Source organism: Abrus precatorius, unplaced genomic scaffold (genome assembly GCF_003935025.1).
Source record: "Abrus precatorius isolate BTA unplaced genomic scaffold, Abrus_2018 Scaffold10, whole genome shotgun sequence".
Classification (NCBI taxonomy): Eukaryota; Viridiplantae; Streptophyta; class Magnoliopsida; order Fabales; family Fabaceae; genus Abrus; species Abrus precatorius.
Window position 1 is genome coordinate 27,327,411 of NW_020874292.1, and position 23,902 is coordinate 27,351,312.

General features: G+C 31.3%; 3 protein-coding genes and 1 pseudogene across 4 annotated transcripts; 2 read left to right on the forward strand and 2 right to left on the reverse strand.

Moving 5' to 3' along the window:
* Nucleotides 1-226: 226 nt before the first annotated feature.
* Nucleotides 227-2,677, reverse strand: LOC113852594 (zinc finger MYND domain-containing protein 15). Its single transcript, XM_027482908.1, has one exon. The coding sequence runs from the start codon at nt 2,366-2,368 to the stop codon at nt 473-475; it is 1,896 nt and encodes a 631-aa protein (XP_027338709.1). The 5' UTR covers nt 2,369-2,677; the 3' UTR covers nt 227-472.
* Nucleotides 2,678-3,032: 355 nt separating this feature from the next.
* On the forward strand, nt 3,033-6,683 carry LOC113864230 (polyadenylate-binding protein RBP45-like). 2 transcript variants are annotated; one of them, XM_027497814.1, is made up of 6 exons: nt 3,033-3,468; nt 3,646-4,111; nt 5,748-5,803; nt 5,873-6,003; nt 6,101-6,197; nt 6,282-6,683. In XM_027497814.1, exons 1-6 carry the CDS (start codon nt 3,211-3,213, stop codon nt 6,450-6,452), a joined length of 1,179 nt encoding a protein of 392 aa, XP_027353615.1. In that variant the 5' UTR covers nt 3,033-3,210; the 3' UTR covers nt 6,453-6,683. The 2 variants fall into 2 exon arrangements, with proteins under 2 accessions (XP_027353615.1, XP_027353616.1); XM_027497815.1 differs by having other exon boundaries at nt 3,068-3,468; nt 6,288-6,610.
* A 4,599-nt stretch (nt 6,684-11,282) lies between these two features.
* Nucleotides 11,283-11,732, forward strand: LOC113853102. Its single transcript, XM_027483556.1, has one exon. The coding sequence runs from the start codon at nt 11,327-11,329 to the stop codon at nt 11,657-11,659; it is 333 nt and encodes a 110-aa protein (XP_027339357.1). The 5' UTR covers nt 11,283-11,326; the 3' UTR covers nt 11,660-11,732.
* A 2,676-nt stretch (nt 11,733-14,408) lies between these two features.
* On the reverse strand, nt 14,409-22,810 carry LOC113846352 (annotated as a pseudogene).
* Between the last annotated feature and the right edge of the window lie 1,092 nt (nt 22,811-23,902).

Genomic DNA, 23,902 nt, shown 5'->3' on the forward strand with positions numbered 1-23,902 from the left:
TAATCAATGACAAAATGGCCATCTGAATTGGTAATTACAAATATGGGTACTTAAGTCATATATCTATTGGCTAAAACATTGTTGAGAACAGCAGTTATATGCATTTAATGCAATGTAAACATGAACTTTATTGGTAACTCTTAAGATTGCTTTGTTTCTTTCCAAAAAGAATTGCGGTACTAGAGATTGCGCACACTGATATTGATTTACTAAAACAACTGGCATTTTATTTCAACTTTTACAAGATTCAATGAGATTAATACAACGAACTCAACACATGCAAAGTTATATAAAAATCACAATGGCCAAACAGAATCAATATACATAATTCAACAAAACTTACAAGGATCTTCTAGCTTGCTGTTATGTTTAGAAACCACATGGGAACTAGGAAAATTTGAAAATTTTGCTGCAAGCTTGAGAACGGGTGGCAATAGACGGACACTGGTTTTTGGAATTTCTGGGACTGCATTTAAGTATTCACCCCAAAGACAAAACCATTGCTGTATGAAGGAAGATTGCTAGAAGCTGTGAGATTTTTCACAGGTGACCTGAAAGGATTAGGAGTCACTGGATGTGTGATGTGCAGTCCGGCATTACGCAGGACTTGTTTAGCATTTACACATGAAACTTCAGATTGTTCAGTGAAGAAGGCAGGCACCCCCATTGCTTTGATTAAATCAAGAGCCCCACCCCAACTAGAATAGCTTTCTAATCTAGAATTAAGAGCAATGACAACATGTGGAGAAGGTAGGTAGGAGGCTTCCACCTGATAAACACCCCTCACAAGATTCACTCTAACTCTGCTACCTATACCTGAGGTTGTGCCTGACAAATTTGTTGGAACTTCTGGTCCCACCATCACTATTTGCACATTCCCCAATCCATTAAGCAAGTGTCCTACTTCTGCAAATGCTGGCATCCAATCCAACTCACCTTCAGGTCCAAGGTAGTGAACAATCACCTCCTTCCCTTTGAGTATAAGGTTTTTTGAACTTATATTAAGAGTAGTTAGTATGTGATACACGGTCAATGGATGCGAGAGAATGTCAGCAACAGGACTTGACAATGGAAGGGAGCGAAGGTTGTAGTACTCGGACCAACCAGAGAGAAGACATGGGCTTGAAATGAAATGGTTATTAAATGAAGAGTCATGAGGGTATTCAAATTCATCAAGTCCACCCCAGAGTTCCTGCAGCCCACCCTTCACAGGAAGGAGACCAAACGGGCAGTGTGAGTAGCAACTGCACTTTCTCCTCCACATACCCTTCTGGTGGATACCTAATGATTCAAGCCACTTGCAAGGCTGGTCAGCAGAACATGGGAACAAGAAAATATTTATCGCCAGCTCTTCCCCCCTTTCCATCATGGCCTTGTAAAGTCCACACATGCTTTTATGTGTGTCATTCCAGTGCTGCTTCTGGCAGATAGAACTGCAGTATACAACTGCTCTACACCGGCCACAACAAAGAGTCTGTTCTCCATGCTCTTCTTTCTCACACATTGCACACTGTCTCAAGCCAGCACTTGAGTACGCTTTTGTGTCACTGAAAGTGTCCTCCCTGGGTGGTTCTACATACTTGGTTGGGGTTGAGCCAGCACTCACACTACTAGGTTTTTCTTCATATGCTTGACCCGGTGGGTGTGAGATAGTAACAGCAACAAGGTCATGACCTCCCTTTGTTACTTCTGGAGGCCATTGAACATCAACTGTCTCTATGAAAGGTTCAAAATATACCACTGTTGAATACTTTGGACCACTTTCCCTGTCAGCCTGAAGCAAAGTGTGAACCAGAGAAATGGCTTTCATGAATGCATAGACAAACCTAAGCTCCTCAAGGGTTGGATTTCTAAACCTAAGATCACCAGAATGAGTGCATCGGGCAACATCAATAACAGGAAATCGATCCGAGCCAGATGCTTCCAATGACAAAGACTTTATCATCTTGCGGTTAGAAGGGAACATCAAAGACTCCACTTCATATGTGACCCTGAGAAGCTCAACATTTGGGACATGAATGGTCTCTCTAGGCCCTGTCATTTTCTTAGCATCATTTTCTGATCTAAACATGTAGAACCCAACATCCCCTCCATCCCCTCCAATGAACTGAACACATGGAAAAGGTTGTTTCTTGCCAGACCAATCCGAATCTTTTCCAACCCGGATGCCAAACAATTGCCCTGGACGCAGCCTTTTCCACGGTTCAGTTCGATACAATGCTGCAGAAGCTTTGTATATAGATTTAATGAAATTAGGAACAATGCCATCCACTTTCATCAAGCATGTCCCAGATCCAGGACCCAGCCCAGGACCAGACCCAAACTGCTCCTGAAATCTATCAAACAAGCTCTTCAAATGCAAATCCATTTGACAGATCCTCTTGTTCACTACTTCACCTTACTTCAGTGACACTAAATCTATCAACTTCAACACTTGAAATTACACAATAACCCTAATCTCAAGATCACAAATTTTCATAACTCTACTTCAGTTCAGTAAACCAAATTCTCATTATACAAAAAGTAAAAATCAATTGGTACATCACTCACACACTTTACCAATTCAATAACCATTCAATTTATGCACAAGGAAAACCCAAAACCATGACAGCCATTGAAAAAGGTTAATAGTTTCAAATTTTCAATCAGAAAACAAAAAAATAAATAAAATGAGAGCTTTCTGTTTCATACCAGGCCCGCACAACAGTGACCGTGTTGAGCTCCAAGGCTCAATTCTGATTCGTTTCATTTTCAGACAAAAACTCTTTAGTGAAATAATAACATGCGGGCATTCTCATTTGGCGTCCGTGAGCTCGGAACTCCCATCGCAAAATCGAAACCGTCCAAATGATCAACGGTCAGGAAACGATCTCCGTCAAATATAACGGCGATTTTGTTCGTATACGTTAAGTAAGAGACATCAATCACTTTTGAGGAAGTAGCCAATAAGAATGCACCACCGAATTACGAAACGATAAAAATCAATCACTCAATTATTTTTTTAAAAAAAAATATTAATGCCCATTCCTAATATCATCATCCATAGCATCACCACTCAACACGCACCTTTCCTTTTGATTTTAGGGTTAGGGTTTGAGCGTTCTTTAAAGGGCATCGAAACACTCTCTTTCTCTCTCTTTCTCTCTCTCGTTGCTGCCCCTTTCGCTCTCTCTCTTTCTCTCTCTAGAATTTTCAGATTTGCTGAGCGAGATGATGCAGCCGGGACCTGGCATGCCTCCACCCAGCATGGGGCAACAACCACCGCAACAGTATCAGCAGCAGCAACAGCAACCCTACGTTATGATGCCGCCGCAAGCTCAGGCGCCACCGCCGCAGTGGGCCGCTTCCTCCGCCCAACATCCGTCGCAGCCCGCCAGCGCCGACGAGGTCCGTACCCTGTGGATCGGTGATTTGCAGTACTGGATGGACGAAAACTATCTATATACTTGTTTTGCTCACACTGGCGAGGTATAATCCTTTTTCTTTTTACGATTTGTATTCTCTGTTTGTAATCAAGGTTTTTTCTGCTGTGTAAATTTAGGTTTTTGGTCTCTTTTTACCAATTTAGGGTTTTCTTTTACGTGACTAGTTGATTGTAGAAGGGTTTTGGTGTTTTGCTGAAGTTAGGGTTTTCTTGGTTTGTAGGTGACGTCTGTTAAAGTGATTAGGAATAAACAAACTAGTCAATCAGAAGGATATGGGTTTATTGAGTTTAATAGTCGTGCTGCAGCTGAGAGAATTCTTCAAACATATAATGGAGCAATTATGCCGAATGGGGGGCAGAGTTTCAGGTTGAATTGGGCAACTTTTAGTGCTGGTGAGAGGCGGCATGATGATACTCCTGATTATACCGTATTTGTTGGTGACTTGGCTGCAGATGTTACTGATTACCTCCTTCAGGAGACATTTAGGGGTCGTTATAACTCGGTGAAGGGTGCTAAAGTTGTGATTGATAGGCTCACTGGCCGTACCAAGGGGTATGGCTTTGTAAGGTTTGGAGATGAAAGTGAGCAAGTGAGGGCTATGTCTGAGATGCAAGGTGTTCTTCTCTCAACAAGACCTATGAGGATTGGACCAGCCACTAACAAAAACCCGACCACTCAACCTAAAGGTTTGTCTCTTTCTTTATGTTGTTTGTCCTTTTTGCTGCAAATGTCTGTTTGATATGTTGCTTAAAGAAAAATTTATCTGTCTTTCTTATATGAATGGTACTGGTTGAATTTAAGGCGTTATGTTTCACATATCCTTTGTGGTGTGTTCTATAATTTTTTTAAGTTATGATTCTTTTCAGTTAAGCACTTGAAGATTTGCAGTCCAAACTCGTTTCTTCCTGCAATTTCCTTTAAACATTTGGGCTAAATAAATTATATATAATAATAAAATCTTATAGAACTCCTGTTGTCTCAAAGCAGGGTGTCAAGAGGCTCTGTCATCTCGGAGCCTGGAACTGATTTCAGCTGAAATGGTTACCATTTTAGTGCATACCCTTGCTTAGGTCAGTTACCAGTTTATGTTTTGCCCGTTATTTTTTGTGGCATTTTCTTTTTTGCCTACAGTTTCAAGTTCTTTCCATTCCATTTATTGGTTTAGTTTTAACTCAATTACATTTGCAACTTCTCTGGTTAGTTATCTTTCAGTCCCCCATTCTTAATCTTTGCTCCTTTAATTTACTCCTATTAGTTTGCCATAAGAACTACATCTTTGACTTTCTTTTGTAGCATTCCCTTGTGCCTAAGAAGATCTTATTTACTTTTAATAATTTCTTCTGTTCTTCTATCAGATGCCCTCTTAATTTCAGTTTCCTATCTCCAATCCATGAGGAAAAAATTGTTGAGGCGGGTGTTAATTACTTTGATTTTCCAGAAACTACACTTTTGCTGGCTGGTTATGTTTTTGTTGCCTTGTGGTTTCGTATTTTCATGATTAGGTTCTGTTGTTCCCATTTCTGAGTGCAATCCCATGCAATTGAAGTTGTAATTTACTTTATATTGCTCATTCCTTTTAGCATGGTCTTTTAAACCCTTGTTGATATCTTTTCTGTAAGTGCTGGAAATTTTAGATATAGGGTTGTGAGGATGATCAAGTTCAAGATTGTATCTATAGGTTGTGTTTGTGTATTATTTGTGGCATATATGTTTTTTTTATTCTTGTCCAATTCTGTCTTTCTTCCTTTCTGATTGTGATTTTGGATTTGCTTCTTGCCTAACCGGTATGTTTATCCTAATTGTAGTTGTGCTTGTCATTATATATTTAGCTTGGTTGAATTACTCTAATTTATTGGAATCCACGGTTAAAATATTTGCTGATTTCGTTTATGTTGGTTAATAGTGACTATATTTGGAATATGTGTGGTGCATGTATGGCACCTGACCATGTGTCTTCTCAAAATTTCTCTCTATTATTTTCTACACATGCTCCTGTTGACTGATGAGTTTATTTATTCTGTCGAATTGTTTTATTTCTGTTGTATATATTTATCTTTTCTTATTTTAAGGTATATGATGTTTGTAAAATTAAGGCATTGACTATATTTTTGTTGCTCCTGATATTACTCTCGAAATATTTGCATGCTAAAAATTTCACCTAGATAAATATTTTTGTTCATTTTATCAATAAATTGGACATTTGAATATTACAATATTAGTTGGTACATGTTTTATCTGTTCTTCATTTCTTTTCCATGAATTGCTTACCTTGCATGTTTGGATAATTCATCTTTTTACTTCACTTATGTCTTGAACATGCAGCTTCATATCAGAATCCTCAAGGTGCCCAGAACGAGAATGATCCAAATAACACAACTGTGCGTATTCTTTGCAATATAGAAACTGCTTTCTTTTCAACTTTTTTGTAACTTGAATTGTAATTGCAGATTTTTGTTGGCAACTTGGATCCTAATGTCACTGATGATCATCTGAGGCAAGTTTTCAGCCAGTATGGAGAATTAGTTCATGTTAAAATACCAGCTGGCAAGCGATGTGGGTTTGTTCAATTTGCAGACAGGTAACAAAACCTCTTCAATATTTGATATTTACCTTGTCCGATATTCTTTTCTAGGTAAGGCATCACTCTGATTGTGCCTTGATTTTTCTTTTATTAGGAGCTGTGCTGAAGAGGCTCTACGGATTTTAAATGGGACACTATTGGGTGGACAGAATGTTCGTCTTTCATGGGGCCGTAGTCCTTCAAACAAACAGGTAACTATAACGAGCTTTGTAACTCTGCTTATTTGGCATCAATGTCTTTCCAATTCTTGTTAATGACTTCTTTCTCTGTTTCAGGCTCAGGCAGATCCAAACCAGTGGAATGGTGCTGGATATTATGGATATGCTCAAGGTTATGAAAATTATGGTTATGCTCCAGCTGGACAGGATCCCAACATGTATGGCAGTTATCCGGGGTATCCGAGTTACCAACCACCTCAGCAACAGCAGCAAATAGGATATAGTTGAGAAGTCACTACATATTTCTGATCTTTTGTAATCTTATGATATTTATCGAGTTGCGTATCTCCTCTTGTCTCGTCGAAAACCGACTCTGCTCCCTTTTTACCCTTTTTCCCCTTTGATTGCTAGTAACATCAAAATTTTATCGGAACCGTCTTTTGGTTGTATGCATAAAAATTGCTTGTTGGATGCTTAATTCTATGAAATGATCTCCATCTATTATGCGTTCGATTTGGTTTTGCGATGTTTGTACTTTGATATTCAGGTGGTGATAATTGTCATTTTGTTAGGATTGTTTTCTAGATTAGATTGGAGATGGGTTTTTGATGGATCAATTATTTTGCTAACACATACTTGTTCTAGGAAAAATTTTAGATTTAACTAGAAGTAAAATCTATCATGCACTAATGGTTTACGATTTATAGAGATCTATAATTAGCTGATTGAAAATTTTCGTTTTGTTAGGCTTGTTTTAGTTTGGTTGGATTGGTGTTTTAAGTTAAATTTATTTATTATTATCCAGCTCCTCCTCATACTCATTATTTAGGGTATCCCTTTATGCAAATAGATTAATGTCACTGCCACGTGTATTAACGATGTTATATTATTTTGTTAAAATTTGCTTTTATAAGATTTTACATTCTAGTCCTTACAAATAATTTAAGCTTTTTAATATTTGTCATTAAAATTCTTATCGACCTGCCTACAGATGTTATCGCACTTCGACTTCGTCCACACTCAACTTTAGTAATCACCACGTTGTTGAAGGAGATGCCTACAAGGTTTCCGTTGCTCTTGTTTACGGTAAAAATTGTATATTGTAAATAAATAAATTTAAGAGTAAATTTTAAGTTTTTTTTTTATTAAGTACGTCGTTAACGTGATAATGAAATTGACTTAAAGTAAGTAATTGAGCAGGAATAGTATAATAGTGAAATAACATTACAATGAGTGTAAAAGAAATTATATAAATGTATTAAACTGAAAAATAGAATGCAAAAATATAAATGTGTAAAAAAATAAATGACTTCCATAATAAACAATAATAGTAGTGTGTCTCTAGGTAGCTGGTGTCTAATCTAGTGTAGGATTTTAATATGTAGGGTTTTAGGTGCAATGTTTGGGTACAATTTTCAGAAAATGTGAAACTTTATAATATTTATAGGCAATGATCTTCAACTGCCCTCCTTCTTTTGTAGGTATTTTCTAATAACTACTTCATGTGCGTGATTGTCTTCAACTGCTGTTGCCCATTATCTACAACTCTACAACTGCTTATGATCATGTTAATGATTGTGACTTCTCAATAATTGTTGTTACCTACGATCATCTTTTCGTGCCTACGATCTTTTTTTTTGTGTGTCTATGACCTTCAACTGGTGGTAATTGCTAATAGTAACTATTTTAAACTTTGTTCGAGTCTTGTGATTTTTTGTCACATTTACTCGCCTCCTGGACTCCATATTGTATCTTGGCATTAGAATAAATTTCTTGTTATGTTTTGACAATTATGAGAAAAATTGTCGAAAACTCTTGTGAACTTAGAATTATTTTTTTGTCATCTTTTGTTTTTCACCAATTTTGAAGGGAATCTGATATCTCATTTAGTTTTATGGACTTAAAATAATTTCTCCGTCAGTTTTTATTTTTTAACTAATTCTAAGAAAGATCTGGGAGTTCATTCAATCTTGTGAATTTAGAATAATTTTTTTGTCAGTTCCTATTTATTTGACCAATTCTAGAAAAAATTTAGTAATTCATTCAGTCTCATGAACTTAAAATAATTTTCATGTTAGTTTTTATTTTTCGATCAATTTTGGCTCCCTTCTAGGGGCTTAAATATCCTAAAAAATTTCTCGAAAGATTATCTTCTTTTTAATATTTCATGACTCTTCAAAACTACTCAAAATATGGCCTTCCTTTCGAGAAGAATTTTAAACTTAAATTTTTCACGAGTCTTCGTTTCATCAGAATATAGGAGCCTATGATTCTTTTTTATTTAAGTCAAAAGATGTGTCTATACTACTGGTCTTCGAGATATGTTTTTCTTCGAAAATACATAGTTTATTTTCTATCACGAAAGTTTAATAAAGGTATTCGTAACTTATAAAATTTTTTAGGATTAAAGATTTCCACCAATATTTACGTTTCTTCTCGGTATGAAGAAATTGGAAGAGAAAAAGGCAATGGCAGGTTTTGGATAAAATGTTGATGAGTGTAAATGTCGTTGCCATTCATTGTTGAATCAAACATTGTTTTACCAAAATTGTGCATGTTCTGCAATATGCATAAACACTGTTTTGCAATTGTTTCCCAAACTCTAAAGAATGAGGATTTGAGGATCACTAAAATTTAGAAACGCGTCAGTGAAGGACATTTGGTTTGATAACAAAATTTAATTGAAGGCTATATTGTAATATTTGAAATCTTTATTTTAATAATAATATAACATTAATATACTTGTAATTAATCTATTTGATCATATAAAGAAGGTATCTTAACCTCCTAAATTATGAGGGTATCTGATAAATATCTTTTTATTTTATCTTAATTAGTTTGTTTTTTAATTTAAATTTGATTCAATTATTCCAAAAGTAGTTCAGATTGAATTGATTATTTAAAGACTTTACGGATAAAATTTAGTGAAAGAGATTAGTGTTCTTGTAAGTGGTAAACTAAGTTTAAATTTCAGTCCGGAGAGACGTTGATAGTTAATCTTTAATTATATGTTGTAGAAAATTGTTTTTTATAAATAATATCTGTAGATAAATTAAAAAGAAAAAGAGATAAAAGCCATAATGCTATGAGTGGTTAACTAACTCTATAAATTACAATATTTTTCATAACGTATTTCCTTTCTTTTTTTTATTCATTAATTTTTATTTTATTTTATATTTTTATTTTTTTCTCATTTCTATAACTTATTTTTTTTATTCATTAAATTATTTATTTTATCTTATATTTTTCTATTTTATCATTCTATCTCGAACGGAGTTTTCCCACCGCCGATATCTTTCTATTCGAACGGAGCTTATTCTTCTAAATTCTGGTAACGATGATGATGCATTTAGCTTCGGTTAGAGAGATTAAGGAAAATGAGGAAATCACTGTCAATTTTCGGAGGTTGTGATCATCCGATAGACTTTTTTGACTTAAAAATCTAGGTAAGGCCCTGTACATATGTTTTACGGTTTCTTCTTCCTTTTATTTTTTTCACTTTACTTCTTTCAAAATTAATGTTAGTAGTGGTATATACTTTTATTTTCTTTTTGCGTGAATTATTTTAAAATTCAAAACTTTTATCATGCTTTAATATTCAGAAGAAAACTTATAATAAAATAATTAATAAATAATTAAGATGTAAGGTAAATAAATGATTTATGAATCAATTCAAATAAAATTAAAGTTTAAGGTGTTTAGGATAAAGTTTAGTGAGATTAGTTACTCTTTTCCCTTTTTGTAAATAAAATGTGAAAAAAAAAAAGATTTGAAAAAAATATATAAAGGTTTGAAAGATATTTATTTTTCAAAGATTAGTTACTCTTTTCCCTTTCCATTACTTTTTGCATCAAGAAATCTTACTATAAATGAAAGTGGAAATTTCTCTACCGATTTCAAAGATCCTTCATGCCGGTGGAAAATTGGTCTGATCTATACTGTGCAAGCCTCATGCCTGTCTCCTTGCACTTTTGACTAAAGAGCTTCTGCAACAAGAAAGAATGCAACCAGCGCAGCAATTAGATTAAATAAATGGTTGAATTTCAAAAGTGTGTGTATCTATGTATACCCTCTTTAGCGGCATCGTGATGCTCTTTCTAGTCGGTGATATTAGAAATGCCATTCACACCACATCTATAAGATCAACACATGCATCTGCACCTAAACGTGTTATGTCAAATCTGATCCCTTATGATTTATCTTACAAGTGTTTATTTCAAGTAGGTGAAGACAATGTGTCTTAATAGTTTTACAACTAATATAAACCTATTTATATATATTTTTTTATTTACTTACAAACTATTCTTTGTAAGATAGATGATCTATTTAAAATCATTTTTATACGTATTTACAAATTGTATTATTGACTCATCTTAAAATACCTTTTTATTAGTAATTGCATTATTAAATCAAAATAATATTAATAAATAAGTGACAATTATTGCGGTCAACGTCTCATTATTTAAATTAGTATTGTTGCCTATATAAAAATATTGCTTATGCCACCACACTGTTAAAAGTATCAACCAAACCTTAGCCCAAGGACGTCAATGAGCTCACTCCGTTTACTTATTTGCCTTACTAAATCAAATTTAATCTCACATCTCAAAGTTCAAATTCAAAACAATTTAGAAACTTTCCCTTTCCTACTTTTCCTAACTAAACCGAACTATTAAAAAAAAAAAATAGTGGCTGATGAGATTATCCGTTAGTATTAAAAAAATTAAAAGCAAAGTTTTGAGTTTTGACATTTCATGCAGGTTTTACTTACCAGCCAATAGACAAACCAAGAAAGGACAGCATTCATGCAAGTTTACACTTGGGGTTGCACTACTTAATGTTTCAATTATGTTTGAAGCTCTTATTTTTTCCAAGGCAGTTTCTATTTGAGGGCATGGTTTAATTTACACAAAATGATGATATAAGCCAGTTCAGGAACAGTCATCATGTCCATTATTTTTCAACAAAAAAATTAGTGCACATGACTGCTTCATCACCATGTATGACATCTTGATGGTCCCACACCCTCCCCCCCCCCTCTCTTAGCACCACCACCCAAAATTATACTATAAATATTACTTTCAACCCTTGTCTATGATTGTAGCCATTGCAGGCCACATCTACCTCTTTCTCTTCCACTCTCTTACAAAGTGAATAGAAAAATGGCTCTATGTAGGAGACCATATGCTTATTCAAAGATGAATAAGGAAGACCCTGAAGAGATAATTCATAGACGGGCACAGTTCTTGATCTACAAAGTGTTGGAGAAAGCAGATTCACGTGGAAAACCATCATGCATGAGGATCAGAATATCTAAGCTGAAGGTGAAGATTGGAAAAAGGTTAAGGAAGCTCAGGAAGAGAATTATGTCAGGTGTTTCTTCAGCTAAAGTTGGCATTCAAGGACACTTTATGAGTCATGTGAAAACATGGAAGCGATTGTTTGGTGGAGGAAGACAAACAACCCTTATAAGCCTTCCTCCTCTTATCAAATGATGTGTATGTGTGTGTAAAAATATTACTAGGAAAATGATGTTTTGTAATAAAATGTCATCTTTACTTGTGTTTTCTTCCCAGTTTTCTTTAGCATAGAAATGAGTGAAATCTTATTACTTCTGCCCAAAGATCAATTGAGTTGTTGCTCTTTCTTTTTCTATCTATCCCTTTATGGCTCTTTCAGATTATGAACTACGTTGCAGAAGTGCATGAAGCGGCAATTTTTGTCCCTTGTCAATTAGTTTTCATTGCTGCACTCATTAGCGGAGGATATGTCTTTTACGAAAATGAATTGAAAAGTTTGGGGACTTCACAGGGGAGCAATAAATATTATTAAAAATTTATAAACTAAACAGGATATAATATCGAGGTTATATCATAGTTTATCAACTGACGGGTTAATTATATTAGATTAATTAGTCATCTTAATTGAGTTTGCGTAGCTAAATATGCAATTATGTTGAAGTTTGTCATCCATGAAAGTTTTAATGACCAGGAAAGGATACTTTAAACTTGCACAATTAAATGTATAAACAACAACTGTCAATACAATCTTTACCTTTATATTATTTTTCATTTTTAATTACCTTTTGCCCTGTGAGAAAAACGTGTAGAAAGTATTATACACAAATTTTCATATATGTAAAAATTTGTGGGATCATGACTGCAAAGTCTCCCATTCCCTCCGACACTGCAGTCATTGTATTTTATAAGATTTTTAATAAAAATTAAATACTTAAATTTAAAACTACCCTTTTCTCCTATTTACTTCTAAAGTTTAAAATTGAAATCTGAAACGCTACACATGATGATATGTGTGGGTATAAACAAGTCACAATTCACAGATTTGAAGAGTAATAATCATGAAAATGACACATGACATTGGTGTGGGCACTGGGCGGTGCGGTAGTTAAGTTTCTAACAGTAGTTGCCATCTGCTATTCGATTATGTATTATGTAAATACTAAATAACATCCTATGCCCCATCAAATCTGGAACACGTTGTACTGATACAATAAAGACCTGAGGAAAAGACTATCCTATTCAATTCAATGTCCATTTTATTCCCACTTGTGTGCGATATTAATAGAGATAATCACAAGCCTCCCCTAATAAGAAATTTCATTCTGATCAATCAACTGAAAGGATATTATAATTATTCAATTATAAAAGATAGGAGGTTTTTTTTTTCTTAGATACTTATTTCTCTCGACGAGGAAGATGAATAAAATAATTTATTTCTGTAATATTTATTTAATTAATGGATATAATAAATTTATTTTATTAATTTTTAATATAAAATTTATCTTACGTAAAAGTCACAACCTACGTAAAAAATAAATAATATAATATGTTTAATTTATTATTTTAATATAAATTAACTTTGCAATAAAATAAAAATTAATCCTGCTTTTATATATTTTATTTTTATCTAACTTCAATATCCTACTATTTTTTTTTATCTTATTCCTAAAAATCTGGATTCTTAATCCGAATCCCTAAACATGACCGCAAGTAAGTTGGGATTCTTTCTTTCTAAGATCCAAAGTAGATATAAAATTAAAAAAAAAAAAAAAATCAAACTTGGTGTGAAAGTTAGTGCAGGTATTAATGGCAATAATTATTGGTGATTATTGGTGAAAGAGTCAACTAGTCAAGTACATCTTCCACTGCACTGCCTTACTGACCCAGCAACTATTACTTCTCTGCACAGTCTCTTCCATTAAATAATTAGTTATGTACAGGTCTTTGCAAGCAATTGCACCCATCTGTCTTGCAAGAACCCAGCCTGGCTACTAAATCTTTCTCTTCCCACATCTTCTATGTTTTCTCTATTAAGAATTATTCCTTGTGAGAAAATTTTGGTTACTTTCAGTATTGACCTTGTTTTTTAAGATCTTGAGCCTTGCAATTTTTTCACTAAACTTAAGAAGCCTTCATTGAACACTCTTTTGGAATCTTCAGACTAGTAAACTCTCTGTCAAACAAATTACCTTCTCTCTTGTCTCATTTCATATTTCTTTCGTTGGACCATTCCTAGGAAACACTAATTAATTAACCAACTTTAGTCAAATAGTTTTATTAATATCAATCCTTAAAGTTATTTTTTTAAAAGAATAAAAAATAATAGGAATTCATTTTTTAAAATTATTGTACTTTTAATATAATAAATATTTTTCTAATAAAATCTTACTACTTTTAAATATTTAACAGTAATGATAGAAACTGATATTAACAAAATAATATTAAAATTAGGTAGCTCTGAATCTGAAAATTAAGACATGCAGAATCGCGCGGTTCATGCATAGCACACAGTTTCTTTGAAAAACCAACTCTTTCTTTCTCCATCGATCCCACCCCACCATTTACTATTAGAAAGCATGCTTTCACGTTTTTTTTGGAGGTTCTGAATAGGACCAAAGTCAACTGTGGGGCAAGAGTTTTCAGGGCTCTCGTGCCTCTTGAGTGTGATTTCATTTCTTTGAAGTTGACAAATAACACTATTGTATAGCTCACGTCACCATCATCCACCATCAGTGTCTCATTTTTATGTGTTTTGATGAAATTAATTTTTCATCCGCAAATAAAAAAATTAACCTTGTATGAAATCACCAAAACTAGCATGGGCAAAGATTCATTATCAACAATATATCAAATTGCTTTAATTTGTCGCATCTCATCAAATTTGCTCAAAAGCCATTAAGAACACAACTTAGTTTAACCCATAAATCATCTTAGACGTGTTATTACATGCGAAATCCCAAGACATGTTTTGGAAAATACAAAAAAGAAATCATTTTTTCTTTCTTTTATATTTTTTTTTCCTATAAAGACTCAAAATACAAAATTACAGCTATTAATTTTATGTTACAAAAAAACCAATGATCCAGTGATCAAGAACATGACGCGAAGAGGTCTCACCACTAACACAATAATTATTCTTTTGTTGTGGTAGAGATCGTATCTCACTTAGATTTGGTTCTATGTTTGGGCCATAGATGTTCTCCTGGTAGCAGTAGCCCCTAATATATATATATCAGCTTTGGACCTGAGGTTCCTTGTGTTCCCATTTGTCCAATCGTTTCTTTGCTGTATTCACCTGCATTCGTCATATTGTTCCAATGTACCATTATTATAGATGGTGACTTAATTTTTTTAACTATCTGTGCGAAATATTATATCTTTTCATTAATTCATTAATCATGGTTTTATCGCTAAAACAGGTTGATTATGATAACCATCATATACACAAAAAGCCTGTAATCAAATTATTTAAAAAATAATTGAACTATAAAAAATATATGAAAACTTGGTATTTTGGGATGTCTAAAATACCTCTAGGGAAAATAGGACTAAACAATAAACCAATGTAATTAATTAAGAATATTGAAATATAGCCCTACTTACTTATCTTACTTTAGTAACCTATGTTGAGCTCTAACTGTAAATTAATAGTTACTAAGTTTTCATTTTGAAGTGAATTATTCGCTTTAAAAGAAATAAATTAATCCTGACCTAAGATTAGCGGTTTAGATTAAAATTTGGACTCCGAGCAAGTCAGTGAATCAGTGATCTCCCGTTTGTGCATCTTAACGTTGAATATTCAACAATGATGCCTAATCATATATAATGACGTTTAAAGTTAGAGAAATTAAATTAATCTTACCTCTTTATTCCAATCAGTTCGAAATGTGATCCATAATAAAATGAGAGTCTGCATCACTGTTCCCCCTATCATGCCGGACCATATTCCCTGTATCAAATATAATAAAAAAAACATCAATTATAATTTGTTTGATCAGAGTCACGTTTTCTTTTACTAGGATTGATGCAACACAACTTAATCCATTTTATGTTTTTAGTTAAAGCATTGTTAAACACTTGTTTGACAATTTTTCAATTAAAATAATTTTTTAAATAAATTTTACACTATTTTTGTCAATATTTTAAAAATCTCAATGTATTTTTTAATGGAACAATAAAAACTTGTCATTATTATAATAATTTTAAAAATTTGTTTCTATATAAAATAATAAAATAAAAACTAAAAAGTTTATTACCTTAAATAAAAACAAATAAGATATAAACCACTTACAACTTTAACACATTCAATGAAAAAGGTAAAGTATTAAAAGATTTAGAAAATTAAAACATACAAATAAAGATTAGATGATAGGTAATTTTTTTTAATAAAAATTAGATTATGGTTTCTTTTTCAACAGTGCTTTAACAAAATAAATTAAATTGTTATGTATTTTAACTTTTTAACGGAGGGAGTTATATAATTTTAAATAGAAGGAAAGGAAGTGTAATATATGCATCTTTTAAGAGAGAAAATGTAATTAACTCAACAAAATTCAAAATTTAATGGTTTAAAGTAAAGAAATGCATGCGTTTATGTAAATTATGAATTTTTAAAAATATTAATTATTGATTTTTTAATTAACAAGGATAAGTGTATTTTATCTTTTGAAGTGCACCCACTTAAGAGGGGGGTTCAATCCTAAATTTAGAGACTTCAAAAGAAAAGAAAATCATAAAATTAGACTTTATCCAAATAGCCAAATATATATTTTTCGAATAATTATGAATCCTCCTATAACATCTTATTGATTTACCTATTTATTAAATATTTCTAATGTTTTAAATTAAAAAATGAATAACTCTTAATATCACAATTTTTAAAAGTAATATGAAAAAAGACGGTAAGAGTTAAAAAGAAATTGTAGGAAAAATAATTCTCTTATTTCTTAACAAGATTGACCGGGCCAGTACAATGTTACCTTGACACCAAGGTTGAACGTAAAGCCCAAAACACAACCCAGCGGAACTCCAACCCCATAATAACAGCCCACGTTAACATAGGCCACAGTTGCTTGCCATCCGCACCCAACGGCCACTCCTGCAAAATGGTGGCTCATTCAGTCTTTGTAATCTACACCCAAAAAATATTCTAGTCTTGATCAAAACAATTAAAAAGAAGTCTTTTTATAATACATGTTTTCATGGGAAACCTTTTACATTACAATATTACATGCAAGGTATATTGTTTTACAATATTGCTTCTATTTTTCAAGTGCAAACATATGGGTCACCACATTTGAGTTAAAATGCTTTATTTGAATGCTAGATATCAGTGACACTGTTATAATTCTGATATACCTAAAGTGCCTAGTTTTTTTTATTATTATAAGTATGACATGAGTTTGTATAAATGGGGACTTACCAGATAACACGGGTTGGATCCCGTTGAGAATTAGAGTAATGGCCAAAAGTGGACACAAGTCTGACACAGCGTTCGCCACAATTTCACCATCTGTGAATGCGTAGCTCAGAACTCGACGAAGTGCAAGGACCACAATTGCTTCTATCACCGCAATAATGAAAGAAACTATGTTCACAACAATAACTGAGAATGCTGCTGATTTTGGATTCCCAGCCCCCAACTCGTTGCTCACCCTTACACTGTTACAATTATGCAGTCACATTACTACGTCCTTCGGATGTTGCAAAACTTTTATTACATCCCTCTTTCATTTTATTTATCTCTGCATCGTCTCCATCAGATTAAAACCAGCTTTAAACATGCATTTTGGATAGGCTTAGATATAGCTGATTGTGAACGGAATGAAACTCAATGATATAAAATAATAAAATAGAATAAAATGAAGTTCATATTTTATTATTTACACATTTGTTGATCAAATAAAAACTAATATTATTTCATAGTCTTCAGTTTATAAAAAGAAAAAGAAGGTTTAAATTAATGCAACCAACTCATCTAAAATGAGTGGTGTGTTTAAGGATGATAATTGGTAATACACGTATTCTTAAGTTTTTGTATTTTAAAAAAATATCCATACATGTTATGTGCTTATATTTCCATATTTGTATTTATTATCCACAATTTATTAATAAAAATAATTTTTTTCTCAATAAGTTTTTGTGAATTAATAAAATCTAGATATTATTATGAAAGAAAGAATAATTTTAAAAAAATACATCAAATAATATGCAAAATTAAAAACAAAGTCATTAATCTAATATAAAAAAAATACGTCAATAATATAATATACGCATGAAATTATAAAAAAATTATTATTTCAAACTTGCAAATATTCTCTCACTCACATTCTCTCTGACAAAACACACAACACCTTTACTATGTTCATGCATGTATATATGAGAGTAAGATTATAATAATTTTATAATTTATTGTACATGCATGTATATATTTTATCAATCACAATCTCAACTGTTGTGGGCACTTCATTTTACTTTGAAGGTATCATATTGTATGAAATGCATATTATCAAAATCTGTTTTATCCAAATTTATTTTAAATAAACAAACCAGTATAAACTATAAGGTTAGTTGATTTTATTTTATCCTATGTCATACTCCTGTATCAATTCAAACATAATCGGGGGGAAATAAAAAACTAACTAACCTTGCTGCTGCATTAAATCCAAATCCACCCTGCATCATCAACGCTGTTATTGCCATGCTGTAGTCACAGGCCATAGACTCATAATTAACCTTCATGAATGATCTATAGTGTCTTTTTTTCTTCCTTATGATAAAATGGAATTAAGCCAGATTACATAATGATTATGTTTGAATATTAATGATGAGATTAAAATAAAATAGCGTAGGATTAACAAAAAGAAGAAGAAGAAAACACACATATATTACGCTTTTTTCCTTGTATATATGATCTTAAAAAATTAACATCATTTTAATTACTGCTTCATTAACATTTTAAAATTAAGTAATAAATTATTAATGGTGTGCTTAACTATATTTTTTGAAAAAAAATTATCATGTGAATATGTTTCTAAAATTTTTAGTATGTTCGATAATTTTTATTGAAATATATAAAAAAAAAAAATCAGCGGTAAATTATTTGTAACATTGAACAAAATTTAGGATATTATCATTAATTATTTTATAAAAATAATTATAATTTTAAAATAAATTAAACTAAACATATACTAAAAGGTGTTAGACATTTAGATTATATTTTAACTAACTTTTCTTTCCTACTTTTTATCTCAAACGATTAAATACTTTGAATAAAAACCTATACAAATAATTTTTTATTTTTATAATTTAATATCAAAGAATAATTGTTTAAAAAATTCAAATGAAATATTTTTTTTATATCTCTACTTCAGATATCCTGTGCTAGAGAGGATTTGTGATGTGGCTCTTTCAGCTACAAACGAGCACGGAGTGGGATACAAACCATGGTGAAATATGGAGTGCGAGGTTTACAAGACTTTAAATTTAAGACCATGTGTTAAATTAAAACAATCTTTACCGGTTGATCTAAGTGCTTAATAAAATATGTTATTTTAAAAGTACATTTTATATAACATATTCAAATATAAATTTATTTTATATAACTAATTATTATTGTAGTATAATTAACTATTAAAATATTTTTTTCATAACTAATCTAAAATACCACGAATCCAATTTCAAATTCTACGGAATTTTGAATATTAATTATTATTTCACCTATTTTTCGTAGAACGACTAATATATTATCAAAACATATTATGTTCAATATAATCTTTTATTAGGTTAAATTCATGTAGAACTCTTTTAAGAGTATGAATTTCACCTATTGAACATGTTTTATTTATTATTTATTAGTATTTATATATATTTCATTCAGTAAAAAATAGTGTATTAGAAAAAAAAATAAAAAAAATAAAAAAAAATATATATATATATAATAGAGTGAATTTGAAATATATTTAAATTATGTTCTTTATTTTTTATTTTAAAAAATATATTTTTTTCCTGTTAAAATATGAATGTAAAGCATATTTAAATTTTTTAATATAAATCAAATCTTAACAAAGATAATAAATAACTATAAGAATGCCTCCTAACAACAACTTTCAGTGTTTAGATAATTAATTTTAAATATTTTATTATTTTTTAGTATTTGAAAAAAATAAGTTATGATTGCTTTTATCATCAACTTTGAATTTTTTTCTAAACTTTCTACTTCATCTTTTAAGTTCACATAATTAATAATAGATATTCAATATTAGTTATTAATTTAAGAATCATTGTGAGATAATTACTTTTTCTATAATATTTTATGTTACGAATATTTTTCTCTCATTGGTTTTTAGAGCCCTCTCTATGATACCACGTGCTGTATGCAACAATCATGCTTGATCCATAACTCATTGTTTCTTGCAAGGGAAAAAAACATGGTGAAAATCATACGAAAAAAATATTAAAAAAAGCATTAAAATAAAAAAAATGATAAGAAAAATCATAATTGCATTAATTAAAAAATAAGATATTAGATTCGATGAATAATCATCAAAGTATTAATTATACATTTATGATAAACTGCTATTTAATTGGAAAACATTTTTTTAGGAAATAAATATTTTTAATAAAAATAGAAGTATTAAATTTTATTTAATTAATCTGTTATTATTTGAGAAAATAAAATATCATTATTTGGGGAAAGTGAACGTGTAAAACTATAATAATCAATTATATGTAAACTGAATTCCTCACACAACCAGTTAATTGTTTAAAATTTAATCTTCTCATAATTCGCCTTTCTGATTATATGACTGCACGGATGCATTTCAATCATTTATCTGTACATCTGCGGCAAAAATAATATAAAGATTTTTTTTCACATTTTCAAATATTTTTTCACTTCGTTTTATATTTTTTTTATTATTCTTTTCTTTTTATTTATCTGACTTTTATAAAGTGAGATAAATTATTTTTTTATTATTATAAAAATATTAATTTTGTCTATAAGATTAAATTTAAGTAATTAATATTCATAAAATATTTTAAAAAAATTTATTATGTTTTTATATCTTTATTGAAATTTTTATAATTTTTTTATATGTTTAAAATTAATGTTAAAAAATATATTATTATTATTATTACTATTATTAAAAGTGGATTGGACCCTGTTATTGTTATAGCAGCAAGGACAACATAAAAGGCTATAACGAAACGAGCAGAGAAACATTAAAGCCAGCCCAACCACTTTCGACTCGACTCTAAAGAGACAAAACATCGTTCACATGTTAAACCACAACCTACTCAATTTACACAAATGGGACAAAATGCCAGTTTTTCTCCGTCTTGTGATTATTTGTTCACACTTTTTTGTTTATATTTATTTTAAACAAATTTTTGTTTACAAAATTGAATTTTTTTTTATTTCAGTACATTTTTAAATACTTGTATAAAAATTAAAATACAAACCTTTTATATATAATATCAAACTCTCATTACTTAAATTATTATATATTTCAATACTTTTTCCTTATTTTTTTTATTTTCCTTTCCCTCACTTAAGACCATATACAAAATTAGTGGACGACAAAATGACACCGGTAATGTGCCAACTACATCTTGAATTAATTTAATCAATTGTTATTATTCAAAACGTGTTTTTTATCTGTCTAAAATTAAGAAAAAAAATGTTAACTTCTTAAAAAATTGTTTTTCTTTTTCAAATGCCACTTATATTATAAATCTAAGCTATTTATCTTTTTTTAAATATAATTAATAATTAAGAATTAATATAATGAAGAGATAGCAACGGTCTGGAGGAAGAGAAGAAGTAGTTACCAAACAGAGATAGCATCAAGAGAAAGCTGAGGATCATCAAGCAACCCAGTAATGAGCACAAGCGCCTGAAAGTACCACATCTCCAAGCACAGCATCACAGCAGACGAAGCCGATAACTTGACAAAAGGCCATAGCCCAGAGAAGGCTCCAACACTAAACCCAGTCCACGTATCTTTTTACACTTGGGCGCAGTAACTATGTACAGAAACTGGGCCACCACTATGATCCACCAAGACAAGCTGAGCACCAACGACGACCCTACAAGCCCAAAGCCCAACTTGTAAACGACGACCCAACTGAGCAGCATGTGCAACACCAACGTGGCCGCGGAGATGTAAGTGCTTGGCGTGACTATGCTCTGCGCTTGGAGGAATTTCTGTATTGGGAAGTTCACTGCGTAAGCGAAGATCTGTGGGATCAAACCGTACACGAAAATGGAAGCAGCTGATGCCAGCTCAGCAGGTTCACCCAGAAAGAGCAATATTCGTTTACAGAAAATGTATACCACCGTTAACGGAATCCCTGTTATTGTCAGTGCAACTATTGCTCTCTGCATATATATCCCCAGCATTTCGTATTTGTGGCCCCCGTACGCTTGCCCGCACAGGGTCTCCACTGCGCTTCCCATACCCAACTGCAATGCAATCATTACCAAATATTTAATATGATTAATATCGAAATGTAACTTAGGTCAGGTAATTCACTCTGCAAAGTTTCCCTTGTAATGGAGCAATTACAGCACGATCAATGGTCGGAGAGAGTACGTGATAGAGACGTTGATTTTTATTTGATGTAATTTTAGGTGCAAATTATGCATTAGAAAAAGAATGAAGCCATTTTTTGTGGTGACCGATTTTGAAAGATATGTCATGTTTCTATCATAATATGCAATTCATGTAAGTCAATATTGCATCAATGTACGAAATTCAAAAACTCATATCAATATGTCAGCATGAAGACAAACAATAAATAGTAGAGAAATGTAAGTTAGGTTCTGCGATGAAGCAATTATACCATGATAATAGTCGGATAGAGTATCTTACAGAGACATGGATTTTGCTTTTATATAATTATAGGTTGAAGTTATGCATTAGAAAAAGAATGAAGTTAATTTTGGTCGTGACTTGTGAGCTATTTGGATCATATTGAATTAATTGCATAGAAAATGGGCATATAATAGTATTGAGTGTGAAATACCATTAGGCCATAAGCAAAGAGTTGAATTCCACTATTGCCAAGGTTAGCAGCAGCGAGCTCACGATTGCCAAGATGGCCGGCGAATGCTCGAGTAGAGATAGACATAAGGTTGTTGATGAGGTAAACGAGGATGGCGGGTGCAGCGAGGGGAAAGAGAAGGTTCAGTTCAATCCACGTGGCAGATAGGAGGCGATTCAACCATGGTAGCTCTTTGTTGCATAACACCTCTTCCAGTCCAGAATTGTTAAGCGTGTGTGCTTCAGCCAGCTCATGATTTGGGTTTAATAAGGGTTGATCTAGTTCCTCTTGTATTTCCATTTCTCTCCTGTGGATGCCTTGTCCATGCAATTAGGGTGAGTGAATATATAAATGGTTCCACTAGTGGTCAGTGTTGCTGATGTGCATATAACAAGAAATATCGAAGTAAACACAGTTTCTGTTAACCACGGACGGATTAACCTATTTTAATTTACACTGATTTCGAGTTCTATTAATGCTCACAGCGGTTCTACTCAGCTATAAAAATTACTTGTAGTTTAAATACAAAAAACAAACTTTCTGTTGTAAAAATATTTTTTATTTAATTTTTTAAACTTGTAATAAAATTTTACATAAAAATATTATAAATATTATTATGCTAATGATATAATTTAAAAATATTATTTATCAGTTTTTAATAAATACTTTTAAATATACGTTAAAAAATTGCTTTTTATTTTTTAGAGTTTAGGGTTTAGTCAACACAAAAAGACAAATGAATATTCTCTACTTATGCGTGCCGCCAAAGAAAAAAAAAAAAAAATCAAGAACGCGAGGAAGTTAATGCGCTTCATTTCATAAAAATAATATTTATTAAGATTATAAACTTATATTATCTTTTTAAAATATTTATAATATTAAAAATTAAATTAAAATATAATATACTTATGACGGAAGAAAATTAAATGATTTATTAATGTAAGTCTCATTATAAATAAAGATATAAAAAATTAATAATTAATATATTTTAAAATATTTTATAATTTAAATTAAATTTATTTAATCATTTTTTATAAAAAAAAAAGTATGACGGAAGAAAAATAAAATAATACGGCAGCTTATAAAAAAGAAGCGTTCATTCTTAATCTTTATTTAAGAAATTTCAAAAAAATATTACATTTGATACTAAGAAAATCAATTAACGTAAACTTGAAAAAGGGCAATTTATCCTCACCATTTCCAAAAAAGGACAAAGTTTTTTGTTTCAATTTTAATTGATATAAACTGAAGAAATAAAAAGTATTTATTAAAATAAAGTATTCATCATATAAAAGTATGAAAATCATATAATATTTTAAAAATAATTTAAAATATTTAATTAAATATACCTAATGTTTCTAAAGACTAATATAATTTTATTTTTGAAAAAAT